Consider the following 27,494-nt stretch of genomic DNA (forward strand, 5'->3'; position numbering starts at 1 on the left):
TTTCAATTGGCTGAGAATGCCTTCACATACTGTTCTAACCGCTCCGTGTGCAAGATATGGAGGAAAATAGTTGAATGGACAGCATGCCTCATGAGGTGAGAATGTGGAAAGGCTGCAGCCGCAGGGCTGAGGACCCACTCGATCTCGCTAGCACAACCTTAAATCTATCAATGCATCGAGTACTAACATGTTGCTGCACGGACAGTAATAGATGCAGCGGGAAAGGCAAGCCCAGCGAAACATTTACGATGTCTCTAAGATACATCGACAGCCAGAATGAGTGTTCTCGTCCTTGTACGACTGGGAGAATCATTGCTGCGATGATAGAAGCGCCTCTTTCCCTGGTCAACGTCGGGCCCAACGCTAAACCGAAACGAGGCCGAAGTTTATCTCGAGGGATTCGGCGGCGACAACAACACTCAATCCTGCGTCTTGGCCGCGATCAATCATGTCCCTCCAATAGAACGCGACGCGAACAGAACACCAAAATAATCTACCTCATGTCCTGGACGTGACGGGGACCAAGTGCAACATGTCCGCAGTCGAGAGCATGCCTCGGAACGTCTCAACCAGCACCCGCAGCGCCAGCGCCAGCGCACGCATCCCCCTGCGCCATCCCACTCCAGATCTGCAAACGCTGAAAGGCGCGTACGTGCAGAACGTGCAGCGGCTGGAGCGTAGCGCGGAGGAACTCAGCGCCGGCGGCAGCGACATTGGCGAAGAGATTCGCAAGATGAACGAGTCGAGTCGGCAGAGCTCTTACTACTCGTTTTCGCAGCCTGGCAGTCCGCATAGCTTGCGGAAGGCTTCTTCTCGCTGCTCGACGGGGCATGCGTCGAATGCTTTTGTTACGAGTCCTACATGGTCTCGGCCATCGGTGGACCGGATTACTTCTGCGCCGCTGCATCACCAGCCGTTCTATCAACCTGCGCAGCAAGGCGTGTCGACTGAATTTCCGCCCTGGTCCAGTCCTCCTCTTAATTCTTGGGAGGAGCGCGAAGGAGCAATACCGGATGCGGCTCCATCATGTCAAAGACCAATCTCATCCTCGACTTTTCAGCATGCACAAACAGCATTCCACGACTTCGACGGTGCTCACTTCACCCCGCATTACGATCAAAATGGCCACGAGATCCCGCCTCCGTCTCAGCGGTATTCCTCATCAACGATCACTCCATCACTCTTGCGAGCGCCATATGTCCCGAATTACCCTCCGGCCATGCCACGCCTAGGGCAAGACATGGTATATTACCCGGCGCCTGTACCCAAGATCCTCAATTTCCCAAAGAAGTTGTCCCAATTGCCAGCAGCTTCCGTTCAATCTAAACGAAGGGCGGAGTTAGCGAACCAGGCGACCCGAGACCTTGGGGATACTGCGTCCTGGCATTCTTCCGAGAATGGAGATCACAACGACTCCAGAACCGCGTCATTCCGAACATCGACAAGCCGCGGTCTGGACCGCAGACTGAACTCCAGCGTGGCCAACCTCGCTCCTCAAGCTCGTGCGGAGTTATTCTTCAGCCGTCAAGCTGTCAAGCATGATATTCAACTCCCACAGTCCGGCTCGGCCGTTGCTGCACTAGACGAGATGTTGGCTGCGTCGGCTTTGGCGCCGGCCCATGGGTTTGGATTTCGACACTATCCGGACTCACCGAATAAGAATGGCGCAGGCGAAGCAATGCAGCGACCTACCAGCAGTCTCAGCGGTCCGTTAGGAAAGGCGACTAGTAGCATAAGTGTACCCTCTCGAGCCAGTGACGATAAAGCAAGTTCCACCGGCCCAAAGAAGCTAAAAAAACGACGCAGCCGCATGGATCTTGAAACCGGGTCAGTCGAAACGAGGTCTCAAACCAGCACAGCGACGGACGAGCGTCCGTTGACAGCAGACACCGAGCACGAATCACAGCATGGCGACGAGGAGCTCCCAACTGAAACCATCTACGCCAAACCCAGCACCCTCATCGCCGAACTTCAGGTCCGCAAAGCACAGCAGAAATCCCGAAGTCGAACGGCCGCCACTGCCTATCCCAACGGCATGTACAGCACGCTGCTGGAACTCGATGCAGTGGAGGAGGTAGCGAGGCGGAATCGCAAAGCCAGGCGGATAGCGCTCGCTTGGGAGGATCCGGAGGATAGGGCTTCATTGCCAGAGGCGGAGGATGAGAATGAGGATTTGCCTTTGGGTATGCTGTACCGTAGCAAAGATGCTGAGATGCTGCGGGCTATTGGTCCTATGAAAGACTGGGAGCGGCCAGTGGGTCTGCTTGAGCGCAGACAGTTGGAAGACGCAGAGCCGTTGAGTGCGAGGAAGAATCGGTTGAATGGGATTGCACCGGGCAGTATACGATCAGGCGGCCTGCTGGGGATGCAGAGCCAGGTGTCGTTGAATGGAAACGGTGCAATCGCAAATCAGCAGGAGGACGAAGAGGAGACGCTCGCGCAAAGACAGAAGCGCATCAGGAGTCTGAACGTACCCGGCGAGACTGCTCCCATTGCGCCGCAGGCAACACAAGAAGCAGCCTTCCCCGATGACGTTCTGAGTCGATTCGCCGAGTTCGACATTGCCATTGAGCCCGCGCAGAACACAGCCAAGGCAGCTGATCTGGCTTCAACGGCTGACGAGGGCGAGGAAGAAACTCTCACGCAGCGCAAAGCACGTCTCCAACGAGACCGGCAAGCGAGCGGGAAGCCGTTCGGCACGATCACAGGCTTCGCGACCGCGCCATATCACGGCAATGGGCTAGCTGTCCAGCCGCCGCTGAGCAGCTCTATCCCCTTCATGCCTTCACCCTACGCCAACCAGCCCTACATCCCGCCCTATCAGCATCAGGCCTTCTACCCTGCAGGCCCAGCGCAACTACCAGGCAGGCTGCCGGCTGCATACGCGCAGAGCCTACGCGCCCCGATAACCGCAGGTGGTGGAGCGCCAGAAGAGCAAATAGACGGCGTGCAGCGCGCGGCTATAGATCATTGGCGAGCGACAGTGGGCCCATCTTAGGCACAGGAATGAAGCCCTACCCAGCTTGCTGCCGCACGGGAAATGCATCAGGTTTTGGTCGGGTCGCTAGCTATAGGCACTTGCGCTGCATCCGGCTAGACTCGCGACCGACGTCCTTCTCCTTCCCAAGGAGGAAGACATGCGCGCTGTGCCGTGGATTGAGTTTGAGGTGCTCATGCGTTTGATTTTGTTTAGTCTCATGAATGGAAGCACCGCAGGCTTCTCGGGGGATTCGATGCGCCCATCACGGGTATAATATACCATGAAGTGACGCCGCTCGGTGAGCAGTAGGCAGGCGGTTAGCTGCACTAGCGATTCGGGCGTATGGCTCGCAGAAAGCGCGGCTGAAAAGAATCCCACGACACACGGCTGAATGACTTCATTAATAACAAGGACCACGCTGCTGACACAGATGACGATCGTGCGCTCACGTCAGACTGATAACGGTAGAGGAAATCTTATTACGTGCATTCGGTGTTTTGTCTTGATACATCACGCCCGCCCTGCTCCGAGCGTCTGCTTCCGCTGCTTGCACACTTTGACTGTCCCTCTGTCCAACACCGTCTCCGTGCAAAAGAGCTCCGTCGAAGCCATCAACTGGCCATGGACGAGGGAGCAGTAGACAAAGTCGACGTCCTCGTCTCGGGCGCTGGGCCGGTGGGCCTCCTCATCACCTTGCAGCTGCGCCGGCTGGGCATCTCGACACTTATCGTCGACGCTGCGGACAAGGCGTCGCCGAACTTTCGTGAGTCCTGCATTCCTGCTGTCACGAGGAAAGCGGACGACGGGAGTGGTGTTTCGTACAGCTCCGCCATGGAGAAGTCTAGCTAACGTATGGAATCCACACAGCCATGTACGGTCGAGCGTGTGCGCTGTTCCGTGAGTATTCCAACTCTCCTCCTCACCTCCATTCCCTGGCAAGAAGGGAGGAGGCACAGAAGAAGTCCATGCAGCTGATTCCCGCCCGTCCATCGGGATCGCAGCCCGCACCCTCGAGATGCTCGACCAACTCGACTTATGGGAGGAGATGGCACAGCAAGGCTGGGTGAACCCCGATGCAGGCGCAACTTATTACGATGGGAAGCAAGTGCAACCGCTCGCCGACTTGACCGCCGTCCACCTCCGCGGCACCTATTTCAACTTTTGGATGAATCTGCGGCTGAAGTACAGCGAGGACATCTTCCGCGCGCGCGTGGCGGCGCTGGGGCCGAAAGTGCAGGCGCCGGTGCGATTGGTGGGGCTGCAGCTGGATGAGGACGCGGCGGATGATTACAAGGTCAGGGCTACGCTCGCGCGGCCGGATGGGAAGTCGTGGACGGTGCGAGCGAGGTATATCGTTGGGTGTGATGGCGCGCGGAGCGCAGTGCGCGAGCTGGCGGGTATTGGGTTTGATGGGGCGGAGAAGGAAGACCATTGGGTGCGAGTCGATGGGGTGGTGCGGACAAACATCCCCGATGCTAGGAGCGCCTACATTCGGCTGGAGTCGAAGACGCACGGCCAGGTGCTGTGGGCGCAATTGGACCACGGCGCTACCCGGGTCGGATTCGCTCTTTCGCCGGAGCTGTATGCCAAATACGGCCAGCATATGACGCAGGAAGATGCGGTCAAGGAAGCCAAGGCCGCTGTCGCACCATTCGAGCTCGAATTCGACCAGGTGGACTGGCACACTGTCTACACGATCAAGCAGTTTATTTCGGTCAAGTTGCAGGACCGTGAGCGAATCCTACTCGCGGGAGATGCGGCTCACGCGCACTCGTCCGGCACGGCCCAGGGAATGAACACCGGGGTCCATGATGCTGTGTCACTGGCCTGGCGTCTCGCAGGGGTCTTGACTGGCATGTACAAGCCGGGTGTCCTGCAGAACTACCATTCGGAGCGCCATGGCGTAGCACGGCACCTGATAGAGAACGATAAGACCATAGCGGAGCTGATTTCCGGACGCAGACCAGAACGGTTCAAAGATCGACCGGAAGACAACTTCGTGCTCTTCAGCGAATTCATTCACGCCGAGTGGGACTTTACCATGGGCATGGGCATCAGCTACCCGGCCAGTCTGCTGAACGATGTTACTGGCTCGAGTCCGCCCATCGGAGTCGTCCCGGGTTATCGTTTCCCAGATGCCATGCTGCAAAAGCCGGGCTTTCGCGCTGCCGGACATACAGTCCGTCTGCACGAGATAACCAAATACACCGGCAAATTCCACATTCTCATCTTTGCCGGAGATCCGAGAAGTACGAAAGTGCAGCTTGGGAAGCTCCGGAGGGACGTCGATGAGCACGTTGGTAGATTTCAACATGCTGTCGAATTCCGGACAATCATCTGCGGCCGGGGGCCCGCACACGGAGAGTGCCTGGGCGTCGAGCCCTTTGGCTGGGCGTACTGGGACGTTAATCAAAGTGTGCACGGCCAATACGACATACCCTACAAGCGTGGCGTGATTGCGGTGCTTCGTCCAGACGGCATCCTGGGATTTGTCGCCCCGCTCGATGGATTTGAAAGAGTGGTGACGTATCTGGAACGCCTGATCATCCCACGGAAGCCGGAGACTATGATTAATGGTGCGACGGCCGACATTGGCGAGCTGATCAACGCGGACGAGAATAACTTGTATTACAAGCGCATCAACGGCCAAGATGTGCCGGAGAGTGTGGAGCAGGGGACGGTGAAGTCAGTAGAAGGCGTCAGGATCAGTTGAAAGTCGAAGATATAGATTCGTGGTTCATTCATCCATTTTCAGGACTGGACCTGTGTCTTATCACACTTCCCGAATCACTTTGATCGCTGAGGAGGCTGGATGAGGCGCTGCTAGTGGTGCGTGCCACGCGAGGCTTGCTCTGACCCAGTGGAGAGGCCTCTTGCTGCGCCCTCGGAAATCTCATCGGGCTCCGAGTGACCTGCGGTGTGATGTCCCGTGAACTCGGTGTTCGTATAATGATTGGGTTTCCAGGGTTAGCGTTCAGCATCAATGGAGAAGGTGCATGGCGGATCACGGGCAGCTCAGGCATTAGGTCGCTTTGGGATGTATCATCGGAGCCCAGTAGAGAGGCTGTCTCGCCGGTCTGAATGCGTATTTGCTCGACAATCTCCGGCTGCAGGCCCGTCATGCCGGCTAGAAGCTCGGCAAAAGCAGACATTAGGCTTCTGAATTCGTCTTCTGATAGCGGCAAGCCACTAAATCGAGCAGACTCGTACTGATTTAAGAAGGCCTCCCCTATCTCAGGCGGATTGACCAGGCCAAGATACGCAAGCTGCGTGAGGTAATCTCGCATGCCCGTGGTTGATGGACGTTGGAGAACTTCCAAGACTTGGGGATCGGCGGTAGAGTTGTCGACGGGATCGGAAGGCGCGAGTGAGACAGCTTTGGCTTCAATCAAGTTCGGCAGCTCCTGGATGACAGGTGCGAATTGAATGTTTGGCAGCTCGCCGACGTTGCCTTGTGCAGGCGACGACCATCCAGCATGACGCACGTCACCCCACGGAGGAATCTCGGGATCAATGCGGATCTCTCGCCCAACGGTGTAATCATTGCGTCCCAATCCCGCCGTTTCCGGCGCCAGGATGCCGACGCGCTCCGCCTCGAGGATCTCCCCAAGGAGATCGCGTGGTCTGCTCTCCCACGCGACGACAGCGCTGCGCTCGTATTGCTTGACAATCATCTTTCTGACCTTCTTGCCCACTTCACCCGGCTCGACGGGGACATAAGTCTTGCCGACAGCGGCCATGATAGTACGATTGGTGTAGAGGCGGCTGGCGTAGATGAAGATGGCGAAGGTAGCAACGAGGAAGTAGGCGCCGCCGATCATGACGACGTATTGGAGGGCGCGTTGGTCGATGGACTGGTAGATGAGAGAGGCGGGAGTGATGACGAGGAAGCAGAGCGTGATGAAGTAGACGGTGGTGTATGTGGTGCTGTAGAAGATGCGGAAGAAGGGGATGCGGAAGGGCAGGATGCGGCCTTTAGTGCGCGCCATGGCTGGTGGTGATGTCGGGGGATGATTGTTGGTTGAGATGTGCGTAGCTCGGAGGCTACGTGCCGTGGTGAGGTCACATCACGAGGTGTTGGTTGAAGATGAGATGATGGGACGGGATGAAGTGAGGTGAGGTGGGGATGACTTGAGATGCATCGCTGAGCTTTGGCCATCTTCAATCCGGAAGAAAGGCACGTCAACTTCAACAGACGAGTGCTTGATTTCCAAACCAGCCAAGAATACGTGATTTGTCGACATCTTCGGCCCCCTTTGGATATCTGGTCGTGAGTGCGAAGGCAAGGGAGTCTCTTGAGCCATACCATTCGCCGTGGTTTCGAAATGCGTCGATGAGACAACGCTTCTACGAAGGCATGCCGGAGAACAATAGTAACGACAACAGATTGCATACAAAGACCCGCCCTTTGCAACTCTAATGACATCTCGTCCCGTTCGCTCAAAAGGTCATCGAAAGATTCATCTTCCCCGTCACAAAATGTCTCCTCTTGTTCGAAAGGACGATGATCCCAGGAACACACTCGAGGAACTTCTCCAGCAGTCCCGGATCGAGGAGTTGACATCCGAGCACGATGGATACGAGGACGTTGAACCCGCGCACTCCTCTACCGCTCACGACTTCAACGGCCATCCATTTCCTGGCAACCATCTCCAGCCCGCGAGGACGCAAGCAAAACCACCCCTTCCACCCTGGCTGCAGGCCGCAACACTCGGCCTCTTCCACGAAGATCTCACCACAACAACCACCCAAGCCCAAGCAAAGGTCACAAAAGAATGCCTCCCCCATCTCACCGGCCAAGACACGTCCGGCTTCGAGCTCAACTCCCACGGCCTCCCCCACCTCCGCCGCACCCAGCACGCCGCCTTCCTCCACGCCCAATTCGAACCTCTACCCGCCCCGTACGTCGCCATTGACGCCAGCCGCCCTTGGTTCTTCTACTGGGTCCTCAGCGGCCTCTCCGCCCTAGGCGAAGACATCAATCCCTACCGCGAACCTCTCATCGCAACCGTGCGCCCGCTGCAAAATCCCACAGGCGGCTTCGGCGGCGGGCATGGCCAACTAAGCCACTGCGCCTGCTCCTACGCCACCATACTGGCCCTCACCATCGCCGACGCCCTGCACGTTGTCGACCGCCGCGCAACCTGGCACTGGCTGGGAACCCTCAAGCAACCCGACGGCGGTTTCCGCATGGCCATCGGAGCAGAAGAAGACATCCGCGGCGCCTACTGCGCCATGACAATGCTCACCCTCCTCAACCTGCCCCTCGAGCTACCACCCGACTCCCTCGCGCGCACCGCAGGCCTCACGCGCTTCACAGACAAGCTAGGCGAATGGATCAGCCATTGCCAAACGTACGAAGGCGGCATCGCAGGCGCGCCCACGAACGAAGCGCACGGCGCGTACGCCTTCTGCGCCCTCGCGTGCCTCAGCATCCTCGACGCCCCGCACATCAGTATCCCGCGGTACCTCGATGTCCCGGCGCTCTTAGCCTGGCTAGCAGCGCGACAAACGCAGCCCGAAGGCGGGTTCCAAGGTCGGCAAGAAAAACTCGTCGACGCCTGCTACAGCCATTGGGTCGGGGGATGCTGGGCTTTAATCACCGCTGCTCTCCAACAACCACCCCGCAACAGCGCTGCACTTTGGAACCGCGCGGCTCTCGTCCGATACCTGCTCACCTGCTGCCAGCAACCGGGCAAGAAGAAAGGCGGCATGCGCGATAAGCCTTCCACGCGGCCGGATGCGTATCACACGCTCTACTCGCTGGCGGGCCTGTCGCATGCGCAGAATGTCTTCACGTACAATGCAAGGGCTCCCACTACTGGGGAGGGCAGATCACTGGCGGCATTCAATTGGGCGGCGCGAGGGCCGAGCAAGGAGGAGATGAGGGAGCTGGGAGTGGACGAGGAGGATCTGGTTAATTTCGTGCATCCTGTTTTTGTGATACCCATGGCAGCTGTGGAGAGGGCGAGGCAGGAGTTTGAAGATGGAACCCTTTGAAGGTGAGCGCGTCACTTCTTTGATAGAGAGGTATCTGAAAAGAACGCTTCTCGCACACATGATTGTGACTATCCGAAACATCTAAAGAGAAGCAGAGTTGCTGAGAACGAGCGCTACACTACCGAACGATGAATGCTCACTGCCACCCGCTCGTCTTTCCAGCAGCAGGTTGGCACAGCACACCATGCCTCCTCGACACGACGCCGCGCTCAATAGGAAATCGAAGCGACTCCAAGTCTATGCAAACACACACAAATGCATTCTGACCTTCTCACTCAAGGACTCCCCGCCAACTTCCCGCCTTCCTCCCCTTCACCTCCTTCCTCTCCCGACGCACCGCCAGCCGGACCCAGAGGCGGTACAGGGAACGGCGGCACCACTCCCATAGGCGACTCCGGCATCTTAACTGGAGCATCAGGATCGATCTTCAACCGGTCCGGCAACTTCTCGCCGCGCACCACCTTCTCCATCTCCTCCTTGCCCAGAGTCTCGTACTCAACTAGCGCGTTCGCAAGCCGATCGAGGCCCTCGCGATTCTGCGACAAGAGTTTGAGAGCGCGCTCGCGCCCCTCTTCGACCAGCCGTCGCACCTCCTGTTCGATTTTCATCTTCGTGGCGGGGCTGAGTTGGCGGTAGTCGGAGGCGAGATCGATGTTGCCTAGCTCGTCGCTCATGCCGGCTTGCGTGACCATCATGTACGCCACCTTGGTAGCGTTGGAGATGTCCGAGGACGCGCCGGTGGTGACGTTCTCCGGGCCGTAGATGAGTTCTTCGGCGACCTTGCCGCCCATGCAGACGTCGATCTGCGCCATCATCTCCTTCTTCGTTTCGCTCACTTTGTCCAGCTCTGGCAGCATTTGTGTCAGGCCGAGAGCGTGGCCGCGAGGCATGATGGTCGCTTTGTAGAGCGGGGTGGTTCCCTCGGTCAGCATGGCGACGAGTGCGTGGCCGCCTTCGTGATAGGCGGTCATGACTTTGTCCTTTTGTTGGATTACTGCACTCCGCCTCTCGGCGCCCATGAGGATCTTATCTTTGGCCCACATGAGGTCGTCCAAGGCGACTTTGGGGGATTTGTTCTTCGACGCTCGGATGGCGGCTTGATTCACGACATTCTCCAAATCCGCTCCGCTGAAGCCGGGACAGCCTCGTGCAATCAGCGCTGGATCGACGGCAGTATCCGTTCGGATGTTTCGAAGATGGTGCTTGAGAATCGCAATCCGGCCACGGACATCAGGGAGAGCAACGACAACATTTCGGTCGAATCGTCCAGGTCGTGTGAGCGCTTTGTCCAAGCTCTGAGGAAAGTTCGTAGCACCGATGACGATGACACCGGAGTTCTGATCGAAGCCATCAAGCTCGGTGAGGAGCTGGTTGAGTGTCTGTTTTGCGTAGGCCGCATCGCGTTCATGCCGTTTGCCTCCTATAGCATCAATCTCGTCGATGAAGATGATGGACGGGCTCTTGCCTCGCGCAGCCGTGAACAAGTCACGCACTCGTTTGGCGCCAACACCCACGTATACTTCGTCGAACTCCGATCCAGACATGTAGAAGAAAGGTACACCAGCTTCTCCCGCCACAGCTCGAGCTAGAAGCGTCTTGCCTGTGCCTGGAGGACCGACGAGCAGCACGCCCTTGGGTAGCTTGCCGCCAAGTGTGCTGAAGCGGTCGGGTGCTTTGAGGAACTCGACAAGCTCCTGCAACTCTTCCTTTGCTTCGTCGCAGCCGTGGACATCACTGAAGCGGGTGGTTTGTAGTTCTGGCTTTGCTTCTGCGTTTTGCGCACCGCCGACCTTCTTGAGCACGCCGGTCGCCTCCACCATGAGTGTAAAGATGACCAAAGCACAGTATCCGACCAGGGCAAAGACAAGGATGAACTTCACCCACTTGAAGATGGTGCTGCCCATGGTCTCATCCACCACGACATACAGCGGTTCATTCTTCGCACCAGAAGCCTGCTTGGATATGCTGACATTGCCGCCGTGTGTCTTGGCCGATACTGCCTGACCAATAGCCTGCAACTGCTCATTCGTCATCTGGTGGCTCTGTCCTCCCGGTGTCCTGCCTGCGAGAGTTCCCAGCGCCCCCGTCTCTTGCGCGCCGATTCGTTCCAGGGCCCGCGTGTAAATGTTCTCGCATGCTTGGTTCGAAGCATAGCGCCCAGTCTGATACCGCTCCACCATAATCTCGGGCATGTTCGCTCGCAAAAGGGCTTGGTAGAATGCATTCTGGGCAGTGGGGCTATTCGGGTTGTTGTTGGCCGTCTGCTCCATATGCGCCAGTTGATTCCTGCTGGTGTTGGAGCCCCATGTGGCGCCGAAGATTGTTCGTTGCTGGTTGACGCCGGGAGATAGCGCTTTAGAAGGTGCACGAAGGGTGAAAGGGCCAATTCGGGTGGTTGTAGAGAAGGATCGTGCGGCGGGCGAGAGGGAGGCGAAGGTGCGGGTGAGAGGTGAAGCGTAGCGAAGGCTTCCTTTGGGCATCGCAGCCAGGATCGAAGATGTCGTGAGGGGAGTCTGCAGGCCCGAAGGCGACACATGTCGCTGTCGCAGGGCGGATAAGGGAACGGTGGTCATGTATTCGGGCAGAGAGTTGGTCCTCGGCTGCTGGCCCAGCTCTTGCTTTGCTTCGACCCGCTGTGGTGTATGCCTCCTTGGCTTTGAAGCCTCCTGAACTCCTCTCGATTGCCACGGGGCCTTGATCACATTCACCATCGCAGGCCACAGCTCAGTCGTGGCCGAGGCCATTTGGCCTAGACCGACCGGCGCTGGTAGCGCCATCTTCACCACGGTCGGACAGGCGGTACAAAAACCACTCTGTCTGAAGGAAGGAATAAAGGATGGACAGTTGGTTACACCTTGACTGTTCACAAAGAGTAGGATAAGTGCGTGATGCTGCAAATGCAGCTACGTATGGGCGGCGAAAGTGGTTGGGCGGCGAAGGCGGCGGTGGTGTTTCTTTCCCACTCTGCGCAGATTGTGTCATCACGCGCTTTGTCATCCATTGCAGGGTCACGTGAACAGACATAAGGTCCGAGAATCGAGTGATCATCGAAACTCGCAATAATAAGAAGTATCTACGCCTATCGAATGCGCCACAAGCCAACACTGGAACTACGGTATGTACACGCCACCGACTGCATGCTATATCTCCGCCCTCATCATTGTCCCGGCGAGATCAGCATTCCCTTCCTCACAGCATCGTGCTCCCAGCCTCCAGCCAATGTCTGTGCTCCCTCCTTTGAAGCACGGTCTCGAATCTTGGCCTCGAGTTCGTGGCGGAAATGTCTGATCAATCCCTGAGGAGGCCAGGCAAAAGCCTCTCCAAGAGCACAGATCGTGTGGCCTTCGACCTGCTTCGTGAGTTCCTGGAGCATATCGATTTCCCTCTCTCGTGCTTGTCCTTTTACGAAACGCGCCATCATGTTGTCGAGCCACGCGCTGCCCTCACGGCACGGGGTGCACTGTCCGCACGATTCGTGGTGGTAGAACTTCGCCAGTCGCGCAATTGCTTCCACGACGTCGGTAGACTGGTCCATGACGATGACGGCGGCGGTCCCGAGACCTGATTGGTTGTCCTTGAGAGCATCAAAGTCCATCAGTTGGTCGTCGCAGATCTTCTTGGGGAGGATGGGCGTGGAGGAGCCGCCGGGAATGACGGCCTTGAGGTTGTCCCAGCCGCCTCGCACGCCGCCTGCATGCTTCTCAATGAGCTCCTTCATGGGGATTGACATGCTTTCTTCGACAGTGCAGGGGTTGTTGACGTGGCCGGATATACAAAAAAGCTTGGTGCCTTGGTTTCTCTCCCGCCCGAAAGAAGAGAACCACTTCGCACCTCTTCGGATGATTGTCGGCGCGACTGAAATGGTTTCCACGTTTGCGACGGTACTGGGACAGCCAAAGACACCCACGGCAGCCGGGAAAGGTGGCTTCAGTCGAGGCTTGCCCGCCTTGCCCTCGAGCGATTCAATGAGGGATGTTTCTTCTCCACACACGTAAGCGCCCATTCCGCGGTGCAAGAACACGTCGAAGTCGTAGCCACTGCCGCACGCATTCTTGCCGAGGAAGCCCGCTTGGTAGGCTTCCTGGATGGCACGTTGGAGAACGGTAGCTTCGTGGTAAAACTCGCCACGGATGTAGATGTATGCTGCAGTGCACTAGATTTCCAAAAGTCAGTAGGAATTGGCTTCAAAGGGCCAGGTGGATCCCGGGACGTACGTTCATCATCCTTCCCGCAACTAGACACCCTTCAACTAGCTTGTGCGGGTCCTTTCTCATGATCTCACGATCCTTGCACGTGCCCGGCTCGCCTTCGTCTGCATTGACGACAAGATACCGGGGCTTGGTGTCGTTCTCCCATCCCTTGAAATTCATGAAACTCCACTTCATGCCCGACGGGAACCCTGCTCCTCCTCGCCCTCGCAGGCCCGAAGCCTTGATCTCGGCAATGAGCCAGTCATGATGCTTGAGCAGAATGTCCTTCGTCTTGTACCAATCGCCGTATTTCATGGCCGATTTGAGGTCGGCGCCATGGTGGCCATACAGATTCTGGAAGATGCGATCCTTGTCTTGAAGGGAGCGAGAGTGGTTCACGGGCGGAGCGTCTTGCACCGTCGCCATTGTGCGCTTTTGCTGGCCATCTTGACTAAGTGTCTGATGGGTGGCGGAGGTGGTGAGGGTGCGTAGGGTGTTCCTCGCGGGGGCGGTGGCGGACGAGCGGAGGGCCGTCTTTGCTGAAGGCAGGGACAGCATGGTGGTGGACGATGATGCTGTTGTCAGCGCGCGGCTGAGATGGAGGTGGCTTCGTCGCCGGGGAGTTAATAGCGAGTGGCGTGGACAGCGAGTGGTGTGAGGGGGTGGAGGAAGTCGCTTTCGGTTGTTTGGGAGCTGCGGGCTTTGAGGTGTGGTCATCCATTTAATTAGACGCTTCTGATTGGTCAACTTGCCGAACGAACTGCTTCTAGACATCTCCAACCTCACGAAACCTGTGTCCTTCATTCTACGAGCCATTTTATATACAGTACGTTGATATGTACAGGCTCGCGAACGAGATCTGTCATTTGGCACGCACGCCCTTTGCGTCCAGCATTTCGGTGCATCGGCGGCGTGCTTGCCTGCCTGTTCGCGTTGAATGCGCGACTGTGTTCCCATCTCATTCCCATCTCATCATACTGGCAGGTAATGCATCGATCATCTCTCTCAATCATTTGGAAATCACATAATACTTTCGTTTCGGGATCTGCTGCTTCAGCGCTTTCACAGAATAGGAGAGGCCAGATCATCACCAAACAAAGGTTGCCGCAACTTCTCGTGCATTGGCATCGCGGAATAACATCAATTCAGCATCATGGAACCGTCTAACAGTCGAGCAGGATGAAACGAGTTTTCGAAGTGTCTTTTGCCAGAGATGGACATTTCGACTGTTCATGTGATCGCCAAGAAGCCCTCTCTCTGGCGTTCCGCGGAGTATGATCATCCGGTGAACAGTCACACGAAACCTACTTCCACCTTCGACGAAGCGAGAGCGGGCCGCCTCTCAATCTCCTGCTGCAGCAATCACATGCTCTCGGCTTACGTAGACCGCGCCATCTCCGTTTGTCGAGCAGTGTTTGGCATGACGCAAGCTCACAACACCAACTTCAATCCTCATCAACGCGCGAAAGCTGTCCATCCTATCACCACACAATAATATGCAGGAAGACCTTCAAAACGAGCCGCCGGGGCCGGCTGGCCACTCTCCAATTCCACGCTCACCCATCACCGAGCACGGCCACCAACTGCCTGCCTCCGCCGATGATCAAGATGAAGAGAACGCCATCGTCCTTGACCCCGCCAACTCGGAACGTCGCTACCATCGGGATCTTTGCAAGAACGGCGTGCAGCGAGAAGTCTGGCGGCCAGGTAAGTTCCACGTGGTCAACATGAAGAGCTACCTTTCATCTGATCGCTCCCAAAAGGTGACGGTGACGGCGCCAAAGCTGCGGATTATTTTGACAAGCCCGGCCCTGTGCCTCCACTAGAGCAGCGCTGGCGTTTCTATCAGGTTAGTGCTCATCCCATATTCTCTACACACCCGAGTTCTCTAACATGCCATAGTCCAAAACCGGTAACGGCCCCATCAAGCAGGGCGCCAACGAGCCACCCAAATTCGTCATCCTCGACGATCGCGCCGTACACGACCTCATCGAATCCGACTTACCCCGTGCACATCTGTCGAAATGGTGGCCGCACGACTTTGCGAACCAAGGCAAAATTCGCGTCAAGCGGCCTCATCGCGGCCGCGGGGCCATTGGTGATCCAGACGCAGAGGGAGACGACAAGTACTACTTTGAGAAGCACGGGACGAAAGACGAGAAATACTACTTCACTGGCGAACCGGGCTACCGCCCTATCGTTTACATCAGCTCTGAGCCAGAGCCCCCTGCGCCTTCTGAACAGGATATCCAGCAGCAGTTAGAGGCCCGCAAGCGCAAGGTCCAAGGTCACAATCAATACACCCCCCTGGATCAGCTAGTGAAGTATGGCGCTCTCGGCCTCGGGCACTCTCCTCGGCCCACGAAGAGAATCAACGCCTTCCTGCGACGCGACCCCAGTCCTCAGCGGCCCTTTGACAAAGCGAGACTCTTCGGTCAAGCTCCCCAGCACGCCGCTGTACAATTGCCAAAGCCGCGCGTGCAGCGTCGAGATTTCCACAATCGACACCACATTCCTTCCGACGAAGACGAAGAGGACGGCATGTGGGTTCTGCCCGACGACCCGGTTGCTCGCAAGAAGCGAAAGAGAGATATGGAGTACCAGATGGTCGACCCTACCGCACCAGAAGATGATCTCATCTCTTCGTCGCGCAACACTTCAGTAGAGAGGCTGGAGTCGACGGGAGCAGACACGTCGCAACACCTCCGTCACAAAGTTCGCGCGCAACGGCCAGACTTTTTCGCTCAGCTTCTCGCCACTCAAATTGAGGACAGTGTGGCTCGTGATTCGCCGCTTGATGGAGCGATTCAGAACGCACTTCCTCTCAAAGCGGATAGTGGGTCCTATGCTGTCCAACTTGAGGCGGAGCTCGAAGGAGCGAAGAAGAGGATTGCAGAGCAGGATGCGCAGATTGCGGAGCTGAAGCGCTTGCGCGACCAGGCTGAGGACAAGATTACGGCGCTCGAGGAGGAGATTTTGATGTGGACTGGGGGTTTCACCGAGATGACGACTGGACATGAACATACTGAGGCTCATCTGGCGGATGGCGAGAAGTACGATGAGTGGTGATTCTTGGCCGCCTCGCCGCAAAGTTTAGAGGTGGCGGACGATCGTGCATCAGAGGATAGGGTGCTCTCAGCCTGGATATGAGGAGAGATGGGTCTTAAGGCTACGGTCAGCTTTAGTACCAGACTTGACGTTGCTTATTACGACTGGCGGTGGTTGGCTGCATCCCACCACTGACTACCTCAAGCAGCGGTGGCGAGCCCCACGGGGAGAACCTGATAGCTTACTGCCAGTAGAGAGATGTGGTAGACAGCCGCGAGCGAAAAGATGAATTCAGAGCGAATATTCCACGATGCTGTGTATAAAATGCGCCGTCCCCCCATCCCCTTCTCCTTTTTCCAACCCGCTCGCACTATCTACTGCCAGCACGCTCACAAAGTCAACTGTTGAGATCAACCAATATCATCCATCTTCTTCAATTTTCTAACATCAGCACCCACTCTCCCCTCCCCGCCCATCCGTCCCTTCTCGCCAACAGGCAAAATGGGCTCCACCCCCTTCACCTCCTCCCCCACCCCTCTCCCCTCCGCCTCCAAGGAAGAGGCAGCCGCCCACCTCGTCCCCACCAACCCCTCCGTCCTGGGCTTCGCCTTCCCCTCGTGGAAGAAATGGGCCATTCTCACGTCCGTCTTCATCGTGCAGCTCAGCATGTAAGCACTCCCCGTGTTCTCCCCGAACACCCCTGAAGTGAGACGACGCCACTTTGCTAACCCCAAAACGTCAGGAACTTCAACGCGGCCATCTACTCCACCGCCATCCCGGGCCTGACGACGCAATTCGGCATCACGGAGAACCTCGCCGAAATCGGGCAGATGGTCTTCCTCATCACCTACGCCTTCGGCTGCGAGCTGTGGGCCCCGTGGTCCGAGGAGCTGGGCCGCAAATGGGTGATGCAGGGCAGTCTGGCGCTGGTGAACGTGTGGCAGGTGCCGTGCGCGCTGGCGCCCAACTTCGGGACGCTGGTTGCGTTCCGCGCGCTCGGCGGACTGTCGAGTGCGGGCGGGAGTGTGACGCTGGGCATGGTGGCGGATATGTGGCGCGCGGATGAGCAGCAGTATGCGGTGGCGTTTGTCGTGCTGTCTTCTGTTGCTGGGAGTGTGATTGCGCCTGTTGCTGGGGGGTATATTGGCACTTACCTCTCGTGGCACTGGGTTTTCTGGATCTCGCTCATCTTCGGGGTTGTCGCGCAGACGATTCATCTGTTCGTGCCGGAGACGCGCAGCAGCGTCATGCTGGACCACTATGCGCAGCGCCTGCGCAAGACTGGAGAGGATCCCACCGCATACGGGCCGAATGAGATCCGCGGCAGCTTCTGGCAGCGCATCTCCTGGAAGGAAAGCTGCACCCTCATGTGGCGCCCATACAAGATGCTCTACTCCGAGCCCATCGTCGGCTTCCTGTCGCTCCTGAGCGGCTTCAGCGACGCCCTCATCTTCACCGGTCTGGACTCGTACGGGCTCGTCATGGCCAAGTGGAACTTCACGCGCATCCAAGTCGGGCTGTCGTTCATCCCGCTGCTGCTCGGCTACCTCATCGCCTACGTCAGCTTCATGGTTGTGTACTGGCGAGATCGCCGCGTCATGCGAGCCGGAAAGCCGTACCCGCCTGAGCGCCGACTGTGGTGGTTGCTCTTCACCGTCCTCCTCGAGCCCATCGGCCTGTTCATCTACGGCTGGGCGTCGCTCGGTCCACCCCAGTTCCCATGGTGGGTGCCGCAAATCTGCGCCGCGCTCATCGGCATCGCCAACTTCGTGAGTCTCCTCTCCCTGTTCCACAATGCATCAGCTAATACCCGCACAGGCAATCTACATGGCCACAGTGGACTACATGATCGCCGCGTACGGCGAGTACTCCGCCTCAGCGACCGGCGGCAACGGCTTCTGCCGCGACTTCCTCGCCGGCATCGCCGCCGTCTACGCCCGCCGCATGTTCACCCAAATCGACCCGGGCACCAAGTGGACGCTGCCCATCCCCTCCTTCATCCTGTGCGGCGTCGGCATCCTGCTGTGCATTCCGGTGTACATTTTCTACTTCAAGGGCGCGTGGTTCCGCGAGCGCAGTCCGTTTGCCAAGGAGTTGGAGAATGAGCGGGCGATGGCTGAGCAGGAGGGGTCTCTGCCTGCTGGAGGAGAGTGAAAGGTGGTGGGTGGGGATGGCGAGGGGTCTGTTGATGGTGGTCGGGATGAGATGATCCTGGGAGCGATGGTGGATGCAGGGCGGTTCTCTCCGCTGGAGTCTGGGATGGAAAGGTGGTGAGTGGTAATGGCAGGGGCGTGATCGGTGAGCGCGTTGATGAGATGATCCTGGGAGGATGGGTAAAGATGGTGGACGATCTCTCAGAGAGGATTGCGGGAGGTGGTCGGGTGTTCGGCGTTGGCGTGCTTTGGAGGTTTGCTTTCATGTTGAGATCGTGCCGGCGTCCGGTGAAGTTCTGCGGCTGGGTTTAGATTGGTCAGTGTAGATAATCAGCAGTACCATCATGTTGATCTGAGCGTTCGGAAGCAAAAGGCCAAGCATAAAAGGCAGTCGATTTAGTTCCTCTGTATCCCTTTCGCGCCATCCAGGTGCAATATCAAGTCCTCAATCGTCACCGCCTTCAGCCCATACTTCTTCGCAAAAGCCAAGCAGCCATCGCGCCTCATCATCCCATACTCCCCCGCTCGCTCCCCCTGCCCCAGCACTTCCTCGCCATCCTCCACCAACTCCGCAATGACCGCCACAGGCGCCTTACCAGCCAAAAGACAAAACTCCACCGCAGCCTCCGTATGGCCGGGTCTCACACGCACCCCGCCTTCCCGCGCCTGCAAAGGAATCACATGCCCCGGGCGCCGAAACGAGTCAATCCGCACATTCGGGTCCGCAAGCCAGCGGCACGTGAGCGCGCGGTCGTGGGCGGAAATGCCCGTCGTCGTGTCCTCGGCGGCGTCGATGGTGATGGTGTAGGCGGTGCCTTTGGGGTCGGTGTTGTGGGCGACCATTTGGGGGAGTTCGAGTTTGGCCGCCAGGCTGGGCAGGATGGGGGCGCAGATGAGGCCGGAGGTGTGGCGGATCATGAAGGCTGCTTTGGCGGCGGTGAAGTCGGAGGCGGCGATGATGAGGTCGCCTTCGTTTTCGCGGTTCGTGGCGTCTAGGACGACGATGAATTCTCCGCGGGCTGGGGCGTGCTTCGTTAGGTGTGGTGGAATGAGGGGAGCGCGAATGGTCATGATGTCTTACCAAATGCCTCAATGGCCTCCGGGATGGTGTCGAACTTGGCGACACCATTAGTGATGGCCATGTCGGGCGCAACACCCTATGCTAACACGGCGCAGGCGCAGCCGACACAGGATGATTGAAGGCTCTGCCGGAGGTTCGCCGGTTGAGATGATCTTTCCTCCACGTTCTTGAAGCTCCCGTGGCCCTCGACAGCAGTTCAATGGTGTACTGACAAGTCTATATCATTGTTTTCGGATTCAAATGCGACAAAGTACGGCGAGATGCGCTTGTATCAGTCGAACGAGGTGGTGATTTGGACGGATTTCACGAATGACGCCTTGGGCCAGACCTTCCCGTCCCGATCGGCGCCGAGGTGGACTAACGGGCTAGCGTGGATGGATGTCCCGACCCCGAGGTTGGACGGAGAGTCCTACGTGAAAGAAGTGAATACCACGGCTGGCCATGCGAGAAATCTGCTGAGTCGACTCGGCTGATGAGGGATTGAACGACGCGGAATTGAGGCATCCTACAGCCTCTTGTTGTTCTACACTTGTACCATCATGCGATGGAGCTGCGGGACAACCTCGGCATAACGTTTAAAGTATCTATACGATACCATCTCGACGCCCCACGTAAGCTTGGCACTTTGGCGGAGTGGTTAACGCGCTGCCCTGCTAAGGCAGTTCCGTGAGTTTGCGCCGCTCTGCGACTAAGATTTCACTCAATTCTAACAATCCTCAAGTTCGGGAGCGTGTGTTCGAATCACACAGGTGTCGTTTTTTTGCAGTTGCATGTCAGGGGAATAGTTGTCTGCGTGTCGGTCTCGTTTAAGGAAATTTTCTTTTTCACTCTTGTTCATCAGTCATATCACGCTGTCGAATCGACCACCACATGGCTGCAATGCAAGTTTGTGCAAGTCTCAGATGCTTAGGCATTTCTACTGGTAGTTCAATCGCTGCTTTCAGCCTTGGATCAACGTGAACCCTTGAGTCCATTGGCCGCTTCGACGTGATATGGTCGACATTGTAGTTTTACATGCAATCCACCTTCATTCCACGACATTGTCAACTCTCCTAGATCTTCGATCTCCAACAAATCGCGCTCCATGACTCCTTGTCATTAACAACGGGACCAATGGCGCTGACTCGTAATGCTGGACGGCAACAGACGGCTTGACGGCATCTCGAGGTGTTGTCCGCGATATCGGCTCCACCGGCCAATACATAGACATCAGGCTTCGCACGTCAACCTCACGAGTCATTTTCCTGCCACGTCTACATCTCTCCTGTCTGAACCAATACCCATTGAATTGTACATAATCCCTATTCCAACCATGAAGATCCTCATCACCGGGGCGGGCGGCTTCCTAGGCCAACTGCTAGCCGAACACCTCCTCAAAGAACAGCACCACCTAGTCCTCACCGACATCTTCGAGCCTCCCGTGCCAGCAGGCGCGGCAGCCTTCAAACAAAATGTCACCAGCATCAAAGCCGACATCCTCGCCGACCCGCACGCCGTCCTGTCCCCCGACCTCAACGCAGCCTACATCTTCCACGGCATCATGTCAGCCGGCAGCGAGGAGAATCTCGATCTCGGCTACTCCGTCAACCTGCACAGCTCGATGGCGCTGATCGAGGCCATCCGCAAAACGTGCCCGGGCATCCGCGTCGTGTACGCTTCGTCGTGCGCCGCGTACGGCCAGCCGCTGCCGCACAATCCCTCGGAAACGAACATCCCCACGCCGCAGGGGAGCTATGGCACGCAGAAGGTGATGATGGAGTACTTTGTCAACGACTACAGTCGCCGCGGCTACATTGATGCCATCACCCTCCGCTTCCCTACCATTTCCGTGCGCCCGGGCAAACCTTCTGCTGCAGCTAGCAGTTGGATGAGCGGCATCATCCGCGAACCACTGCAAGGGCAGGAAGCCGACTTGCCGTGTCCAGACGACTTCGAGTGCTGGCTCGGCAGTCCCAAGATCCTCGCGCAGAATCTGATGATTGCGCTCAAATTGCCCAGCGACTGTATGCCGCCGCACATCCGCCAGATCAATGTGCCGGGTATCACAGCGACGGTCGGCGAGATGCTGGCTGCGTTGAAGAAGGTGGGCGGCGAGGAGGCGGTCAAGCTGGTAAAGCGGAAGCCTTTGACGCCGGATGTCAAGGCTGTGTTGGAGTCGTGGTCGGTGCGGTTTGATGTGAGCAAGGCGCTGGGTTTGGGCATGTTGCCTGAGCAGCCTTTTGTGGGGGCGGTGGAGGATTTCGCGGCGAGTTTGAAGAAGTAGAATCGCGGTGCTTCAGATATCCTAATGCTGTCGCTTCCAGACAACTAAAAGCATGTCCACCACATCATATTCATCCCTCCTAAATCATAAATCCATGGCTCGTTCAACAGATCACCATCCCCTACCCATCCCCATTCAATAACCCACCCCCGCAACCACCGCGCCCATCCTCCTCAGTTCCCCCTCAAAAGCCTCAACAAAAGGCCCCAACTCCGCCGCAACCATCTCCTGCGACCCCTCCCTCAACCCCCCCAACGCCTCCAAATTCTCCCCCAAAACCCGCTTCCGCGCCACAAAAGCATTCACAACCTGTCCCGTCGTCGACCCCGTAGGCACCCCCACCCCAGGCCCCCTGCCCCAGCAAACTTCATACCTCCACGGCAAGCGATCCAAACACCTGCACCGCTGCTCCAGCCAGCGGCGGAGATTGACGAGCGAGGTTTTGGAGGGCTGGGCGGCTTGGCATTTGATCGTGAGGCGCGGGTTCAGGCGCAGGGCTTTGAGTTCGGTGGCGTAGAGGCTGCGCGTTATGCGGACGAGGTTGCGGAAGTCGAAGTCTGTGATTGTGATGCTCGTTGGGGCGGTGGAGAGAAGGATGGGCAGGTATTCTGCGCGGGTTTGTTTGGAGGCTAGTAATAGGCCTGGAGCTGCGGGTTGTGTTGGAGGTACTTTGGCGGTGTTGAATTTCCCTTTTGATGGTGTGGGCGGTGTAGGCCGGATGAGGACGCGGGTGTGCCTTGCTACGTGCGAGTAGATTACATTGCGGATCTCCGCTGGGAGGGAGAGGAAGGAGACGGATTGCTGTTGCTGTGAGGTTGTGGTTGTGGTGGTGGTGGATCCGGAGCGGCTTGGGTTGCTGGGCGCCACGGCCAGGCTGGCTTGTCTGCTGGTGTTGGGGCTGCTGCTGCTGCTGGACTCGGATGGTTGCTTGCTGCTGGTCCGCCGGAGTCTGCTGAGCATGTTTGCGGTTCCACGTCGCTTTTCCTCGTCTTTTTGCGTGCAATTGGAGGTCCAAGGATAAATGGCGCATTGCCACCGAGGGGTACATGCTCGACATCCGGAGGTGGGTGTGGGGTTGAATTATGAGATGCGTTTCGCCACCACCACCCACGCACACACACACATCAGGGCGTCATTGGCCAGAAGGCATGCCGGTGATATGATAAATCAAGAGCTGCGAGCAGATGATAAATCATCAACCACCTGAACAGCATGAAAGAATTCGTACTTAAAATCACATCGCTACACGCACGCTCGCAGGGTATCAAGCGGTAAACACCCGCACATTCAAATCCACGCTGCCGCACGCAAGCATGCACCGAATCTGCTCCTTCACCCCTCCTCCCTCCTCCTTCGTGCCGTTAGCCATCGTCGTTGTCGTCGTCGTGGTCCCATTAGTCGTCGCCCCTCCCCCAATACTCTCCCGCGCAGGCGCTTCCTTGTAAATACTCGGCGCCCAACGCAAGCACGACACAAAGTGATCCGCCGCCTCGACCGTGCGCACGCACTTGCCCTCCTGCGCCAGATCCCAGCAGCGAACTGTCTTGTCGTCGGAGCACGAGAGGAGATACTTGCCGCCGGGGTGGAATGCGAGCGCGCGGATCCAGTTGTCGTGGCCCGTGAGCGTTTTGATGCACACGCCGTTTGTGGAGTAGAGTTTGATGAGCTTGTCTCTGCCGCCTGTCGCGACGAATTCGGCCGAGGAGGAGGCGGGTGGTGGCTTTTTCAGGCCTGCGAGTGCTGCGAGGTGCGGGTATGATGTCGGGGGTGCGAAGGCGCAGCATTCTACCACGTGCTCGTGCGCGGTGAAGGTCTGCTTCATGGTGTTGGAGTCGGGTTGCGAGAGGTCCCACATTCGACTCGTCTGGTCGGAGGAGGTCGATAGCAGCCATCGTCCGTCGAATGTAGGTGACAGCGAGCGCACCCAGTCCGCATGCCCCCTCAGCGTCCGCAGGCAGTACCCCGTCGTCACATCCCATATCCGAATCGTCTTGTCCCTGCTCGCCGATGCAAGTAAATTCCCCGACAGCGGGGCACCAGCAGCGCCAGAAGGAATAAAGCGGACACTGCTCACGCTATGATCGTGTCCGGGCAGCGTGCGGATATTCTTGTACTCCTCCGCCGGATCCCACAGCTTGATAGTCAAATCGGAACTGCAGCTCGCCAGCAACGTATTCCCCCTCGGCCCGCCAAAGTCCACATCCAGCACCGCCTTGGTGTGCGACTTCAACGTCCTCTCCAGCTCTCCGAGCTCATAATCCCAAATCTTGATCGTGCAGTCCTCACTCCCGGAAGCCAGACTGGAGAACAGCGGATGGAAAGCAACGCAAGTAATAGGCTGCCGATGCGACTGCAGCGTATGCCTCGCCGGCGCCCTCGGCAACCACGTCGCAGGATCATGATTCCGGCGCGCCGCCAGCGAAGACGGAGTGGCGTTGTCCAACTCATGCTGCAACTGACTCGCCTTGCTCTCGAGATCCATAATCTTCTTCTGCAGCCGCACGACGCTCGTCCATTTCTTCTCCAGCAGCCCCTCGTACTTTTTCGCCGTCGCGGCGTCGAAGCTACTTTCTGGGAGGTTCAGCTCGTCGCGGATCTGTTGTGCGCTTTTGGTGTAGCCCGAGGCGTTGAGGTAGGAGATGAGCGACTTGTGGCTGTTAGCGAGGGGGGCAATCAGCATTGGTTCGAGTGGAGGAGGAGGGAAATGGGGGTGGAAGCGCACAGTTCTTCCGCCTGGCGGGAGGTGAGAAGATTGCTCATCTTGCCGCCTTGCTGGAGTGGTCCATCCACCCTCTGTCGCTCCGCTCCTCTCGTGTTCGTGACTTGATGGCCGTGGTTTGGTAACCTCTAGAGTTGGGAGATGGACGTGCTTGTCTTCTTCCGATGGTGATGGCGCGGACGTGATTGATTGTATGTATGCTGTGCTCTTGCACTGTGACACGCGGTAAGAGATTCGTTACGCGTGGAAGAGGTTGGAGAAGGGGACAATACTTGGATCGCGTGGTATTGTGCATGTTTCAATGCCACCAAAAGTCCCCCCAAGGATGCGCGCTATGCCGCATGGGGAAGCAAAATCACCGCCGACCATGATGGAGCCTGAGGAACCAGGTGAACTCTGGCCAGGTGAATTGGACTGCCGTTTCTTGCAACTTGATCATCGTGTTCAGTATTTCCCGTTTGCATACAATGTAAGTTGGCTAATCCTAATTGTGGTCGTAGGCAAATGTCGCACTGCAGTAGGCGGCACTTTATCAAAGACCGCACAAGCCCAGCCAGCCTTGTCCCACACAACCCCGACAACACAATCGTACTCGACCGAACGAATGTTTGAGAACTCCATGCATTCTCTCAAATAAATACAATTCAGCTATCATTCAACCGAAAATGCTCCAACACGCAGACCTCAAAAATAGCGTCCGTGACATCGGCCGTGCAAATCGTTAATAAGCCTCGCGGCATGATCGCCCATATGCACACCCAAACCTCTCCAAAAGAAATGCAATCGTCAGAGACCAGCTACGTCAAGTAAGCGAGGCAGAAGTCGCAGCGATTGTATGTTTTGATCGGCAGGCCGCGAGCACACTTGCACCTACTCCCATACGCAAAAGTAGTCAGTAAAAACAAAGACAGAAAGAATCAGCCAACGCGGGCAGGCAACTTACATTTTCCCCCTCTTGGAGTACGAATGCCGTTGCGCCGGCTTGCCATACTGCGGCATCGGCTCCGCGCCGTCCAGCAGCGACATCTCCATCACGCTGTCGCGCGGACTGTTCCGCGGACTGTTATCCGCGCTGTTCCTGGGACTGTTGTTCACGCTGTTGCTCGGGCTGTTGCTTGCGCTAGTCTTCGGACTGATGCCCTCGACGCTCGTCATGCTGCTCCTCGCACTACCGCTGGATTCGCCCACGCTGCTGCGCAGACTATCCCTCGGACTGCTGAACGGGCTAGAGCCATCCTCATCACTGCTCGAACTCAACCGATGAGGCGACAGCAACGCAGCCCGCTCCACCTGCTCACTCATCACAACTTCATCCCGCGGCAGTGCTGGCAGCGGAACAGCAGCCTTCCGTCTCCCCTCTCCAATCGCAACCCGTTTGCCCTGCTGGATGCCATTAGGCGCAACCTGCCCCGGCCGCTGGCCAGGAAGCATGCCGTCGTTGGCCGAGAAGGCGCGGCAGATCATCCAGGCCTGCGCGGCGGCGTTTTCCTGCGCGCCAGCGTGGGTGGTGAAGGGCAGGCCGGTTGTGTATTCTCTGTTGTTGACGCGCACGATGCAGTAGTGGCCGTGCGACGTTTGCCAGGCTTTGTACTCTGGTTCGGGCCATTCGCGGCGGTTGCAGATGCCTAGATGTTGAGCGTTAGTGGGCGGTGCGGTGGTTGGACGGGGAGGTAATGTGGGGTATTTGTGTTGACTTACTCCACAGGTATCTTTGGTAGTACATGTCCGCTGCAGTTAAGTCTGTTCCTGTCGATTGAGGCGTCGAGCGTACCCAGTCGTCAATGGGAAGGTGGTTTCCACATGCAATGCGCAAATACGGTAGGAAGCGAACCAACGATCGCAGTCGGTGGAATGACAACACCAGTGACCAATGCAAGTGAGAACGACAGCCAGGCAAGACGAGAGATGAGTGGCGAGACAACAGAGAGAGATGAAATGCATGGGCGGGCGAAGCTCCACTTACAAGTAGTTCGCAGATCCCTAACAACGCATAATTCGCGAACCGACGCCTCAGCCAGAGATTGGAAGTGCCAAAGTACCCCTCCCGCTCTGCAATGCTTTCTGAGGGAGGGATGATAACAGACGAGCGCAACACTTTCTGTTGAGAGCTCACCCGCGCACCACACCGGCCCCATACCGATGTGCTGGCAAATGGGGCGGCAGAGCCAGCCCCAGATGACGGATGGGAGCGCGGGCGAGCCGAGACATTGTGCGGGTCGAGATGCTGCGACCTCTCCGAGGTAGGGAGGTTGAGGTGGGAGCCCGAGGCAATACTTGCGCAGGAGGATGTTGCGGCCTCGCGAATGTACCATATGTGAATCCAGACAATTATGCTGTACGGCCGTGTAGCACGTCGAGAACAAAGAAATGGAGTTATTTCCGTCGTAGTGAGCGACCGAGTCCCAGGCATCCAGCTGTAGGATGTATGCATGTGCGTTGACACGTCAAGATGTGCTTCAACATGCAGCAGTACGCAATCGCGTAAGGTAACGCCATGAAAAAGGATTATCCGGTAATCGGGAGCTGGAACGGCTGCGGGGAGTGTTCGCCATTGCTTCGCAAGGTTGATCCGACGTCTCCTCTCGAGATCCGGCGGGATTGTCTGGCTGTCTTTCCTCGATGATTCGCAACCATGTGGAGCTACATGCAGGCAGGTAGCGACGGCAAGCAGGTAAGCGAGGGCAGACACCTTGCCTGAACGGTCCTAGAGACGAGTATGTGTTGTCAGGTTGCAGAGCTTGTCATGCAGCCCCCGGCCATCGTACATGAATGGCTTGCGAACTGATGTTCAGGCGTTGCAGAAGTGTAGAACCGTGCGGAGAACCGGTTGATGGCCAGCTTGTGCCACGATTGCGTTATGAGATCGACGTGTAACACAGCATCCAGATGGCGAGTAATTCTTCCCAAGATCGCCGTCGACAGAGGTGTCACGGAGTCGCCACACGGGAACGCCTGATAGCTGGAGGCGCCAGGCTTCGACGCATCCGCAGTGCTCTAATGGGATCGCGCATGAAGGGCCATCGTGTGGCAGTCGGTGATTGGTCGACACGCGCCGTACAT

General features: G+C 57.4%; 12 protein-coding genes and 1 non-coding gene across 13 annotated transcripts; 7 read left to right on the forward strand and 6 right to left on the reverse strand.

The window, feature by feature from the left end:
- The first annotated feature begins 423 nt into the window (after window positions 1-423).
- Window positions 424-3,185, forward strand: BDY17DRAFT_51465 (uncharacterized protein). Its single transcript, XM_033738462.1, has one exon. The coding sequence runs from the start codon at window positions 533-535 to the stop codon at window positions 2,996-2,998; it is 2,466 nt and encodes an 821-aa protein (XP_033585759.1). The 5' UTR covers window positions 424-532; the 3' UTR covers window positions 2,999-3,185.
- Window positions 3,186-3,601: 416 nt separating this feature from the next.
- BDY17DRAFT_257799 (pentachlorophenol 4-monooxygenase) lies at window positions 3,602-5,693 on the forward strand (the record flags this gene model as incomplete). Its single annotated transcript, XM_033731718.1, has 3 exons — window positions 3,602-3,743; window positions 3,848-3,877; window positions 3,982-5,693. 3 exons carry the CDS (start codon window positions 3,602-3,604, stop codon window positions 5,691-5,693), a joined length of 1,884 nt encoding a protein of 627 aa, XP_033585760.1.
- A 355-nt stretch (window positions 5,694-6,048) lies between these two features.
- BDY17DRAFT_227014 (uncharacterized protein) lies at window positions 6,049-6,846 on the reverse strand (the record flags this gene model as incomplete). The annotated part of the gene is made up of 1 exon (XM_033730151.1): window positions 6,049-6,846. A coding segment is annotated over one exon (798 nt), but the record flags the coding sequence as incomplete, so codon positions are not given.
- A 613-nt stretch (window positions 6,847-7,459) lies between these two features.
- Window positions 7,460-8,980, forward strand: BDY17DRAFT_319180 (terpenoid cyclases/protein prenyltransferase alpha-alpha toroid; the record flags this gene model as incomplete). The annotated part of the gene is made up of 2 exons (XM_033736254.1): window positions 7,460-8,382; window positions 8,437-8,980. The coding sequence occupies 2 exons, from the start codon at window positions 7,460-7,462 to the stop codon at window positions 8,978-8,980; spliced, it is 1,467 nt and encodes a 488-aa protein (XP_033585762.1).
- Window positions 8,981-9,098: 118 nt separating this feature from the next.
- On the reverse strand, window positions 9,099-11,920 carry BDY17DRAFT_51482 (peptidase family M41-domain-containing protein). The gene is made up of 2 exons (XM_033738463.1): window positions 9,358-11,920; window positions 9,099-9,262 (listed from the first exon to the last, which is right to left on the reverse strand). Exons 1-2 carry the CDS (start codon window positions 11,755-11,757, stop codon window positions 9,218-9,220), a joined length of 2,445 nt encoding a protein of 814 aa, XP_033585763.1. The 5' UTR covers window positions 11,758-11,920; the 3' UTR covers window positions 9,099-9,217.
- A 90-nt stretch (window positions 11,921-12,010) lies between these two features.
- On the reverse strand, window positions 12,011-13,833 carry BDY17DRAFT_349504 (NADH-ubiquinone oxidoreductase-like protein 51 kDa subunit). Its single transcript, XM_033738166.1, has 2 exons — window positions 13,195-13,833; window positions 12,011-13,133 (listed from the first exon to the last, which is right to left on the reverse strand). The coding sequence occupies exons 1-2, from the start codon at window positions 13,726-13,728 to the stop codon at window positions 12,138-12,140; spliced, it is 1,530 nt and encodes a 509-aa protein (XP_033585764.1). The 5' UTR covers window positions 13,729-13,833; the 3' UTR covers window positions 12,011-12,137.
- An 833-nt stretch (window positions 13,834-14,666) lies between these two features.
- On the forward strand, window positions 14,667-16,239 carry BDY17DRAFT_327976 (uncharacterized protein; the record flags this gene model as incomplete). The annotated part of the gene is made up of 3 exons (XM_033737768.1): window positions 14,667-14,877; window positions 14,934-15,019; window positions 15,073-16,239. The coding sequence occupies 3 exons, from the start codon at window positions 14,667-14,669 to the stop codon at window positions 16,237-16,239; spliced, it is 1,464 nt and encodes a 487-aa protein (XP_033585765.1).
- A 480-nt stretch (window positions 16,240-16,719) lies between these two features.
- On the forward strand, window positions 16,720-18,372 carry BDY17DRAFT_257534 (major facilitator superfamily domain-containing protein; the record flags this gene model as incomplete). Its single annotated transcript, XM_033731696.1, has 3 exons — window positions 16,720-16,886; window positions 16,961-17,987; window positions 18,037-18,372. 3 exons carry the CDS (start codon window positions 16,720-16,722, stop codon window positions 18,370-18,372), a joined length of 1,530 nt encoding a protein of 509 aa, XP_033585766.1.
- A 395-nt stretch (window positions 18,373-18,767) lies between these two features.
- BDY17DRAFT_257645 (DHBP synthase RibB-like alpha/beta domain-containing protein) lies at window positions 18,768-19,513 on the reverse strand (the record flags this gene model as incomplete). Its single annotated transcript, XM_033731705.1, has 2 exons — window positions 18,768-19,390; window positions 19,453-19,513. 2 exons carry the CDS (start codon window positions 19,511-19,513, stop codon window positions 18,768-18,770), a joined length of 684 nt encoding a protein of 227 aa, XP_033585767.1.
- Window positions 19,514-20,071: 558 nt separating this feature from the next.
- BDY17DRAFT_t35 lies at window positions 20,072-20,207 on the forward strand. The gene has a single exon. It is a non-coding gene; the product is annotated as a tRNA-Ser (tRNA).
- A 222-nt stretch (window positions 20,208-20,429) lies between these two features.
- Window positions 20,430-22,055, forward strand: BDY17DRAFT_305153 (putative nucleoside-diphosphate-sugar epimerase). The gene has a single exon (XM_033734822.1). The coding sequence runs from the start codon at window positions 20,582-20,584 to the stop codon at window positions 21,713-21,715; it is 1,134 nt and encodes a 377-aa protein (XP_033585768.1). The 5' UTR covers window positions 20,430-20,581; the 3' UTR covers window positions 21,716-22,055.
- On the reverse strand, window positions 22,018-22,675 carry BDY17DRAFT_313759 (uncharacterized protein; the record flags this gene model as incomplete). The annotated part of the gene is made up of 2 exons (XM_033735754.1): window positions 22,018-22,024; window positions 22,089-22,675. 2 exons carry the CDS (start codon window positions 22,673-22,675, stop codon window positions 22,018-22,020), a joined length of 594 nt encoding a protein of 197 aa, XP_033585769.1.
- A 304-nt stretch (window positions 22,676-22,979) lies between these two features.
- BDY17DRAFT_327981 (WD40-repeat-containing domain protein) lies at window positions 22,980-26,157 on the reverse strand (the record flags this gene model as incomplete). Its single annotated transcript, XM_033737769.1, has 3 exons — window positions 22,980-24,369; window positions 25,378-26,059; window positions 26,133-26,157. 3 exons carry the CDS (start codon window positions 26,155-26,157, stop codon window positions 22,980-22,982), a joined length of 2,097 nt encoding a protein of 698 aa, XP_033585770.1.
- Window positions 26,158-27,494: the final 1,337 nt, after the last annotated feature.

The sequence above is a fragment of the Neohortaea acidophila genome (assembly GCF_010093505.1).
Source record: "Neohortaea acidophila strain CBS 113389 unplaced genomic scaffold BDY17scaffold_12, whole genome shotgun sequence".
Lineage (NCBI taxonomy): Eukaryota > Fungi > Ascomycota > Dothideomycetes > Mycosphaerellales > Teratosphaeriaceae > Neohortaea > Neohortaea acidophila.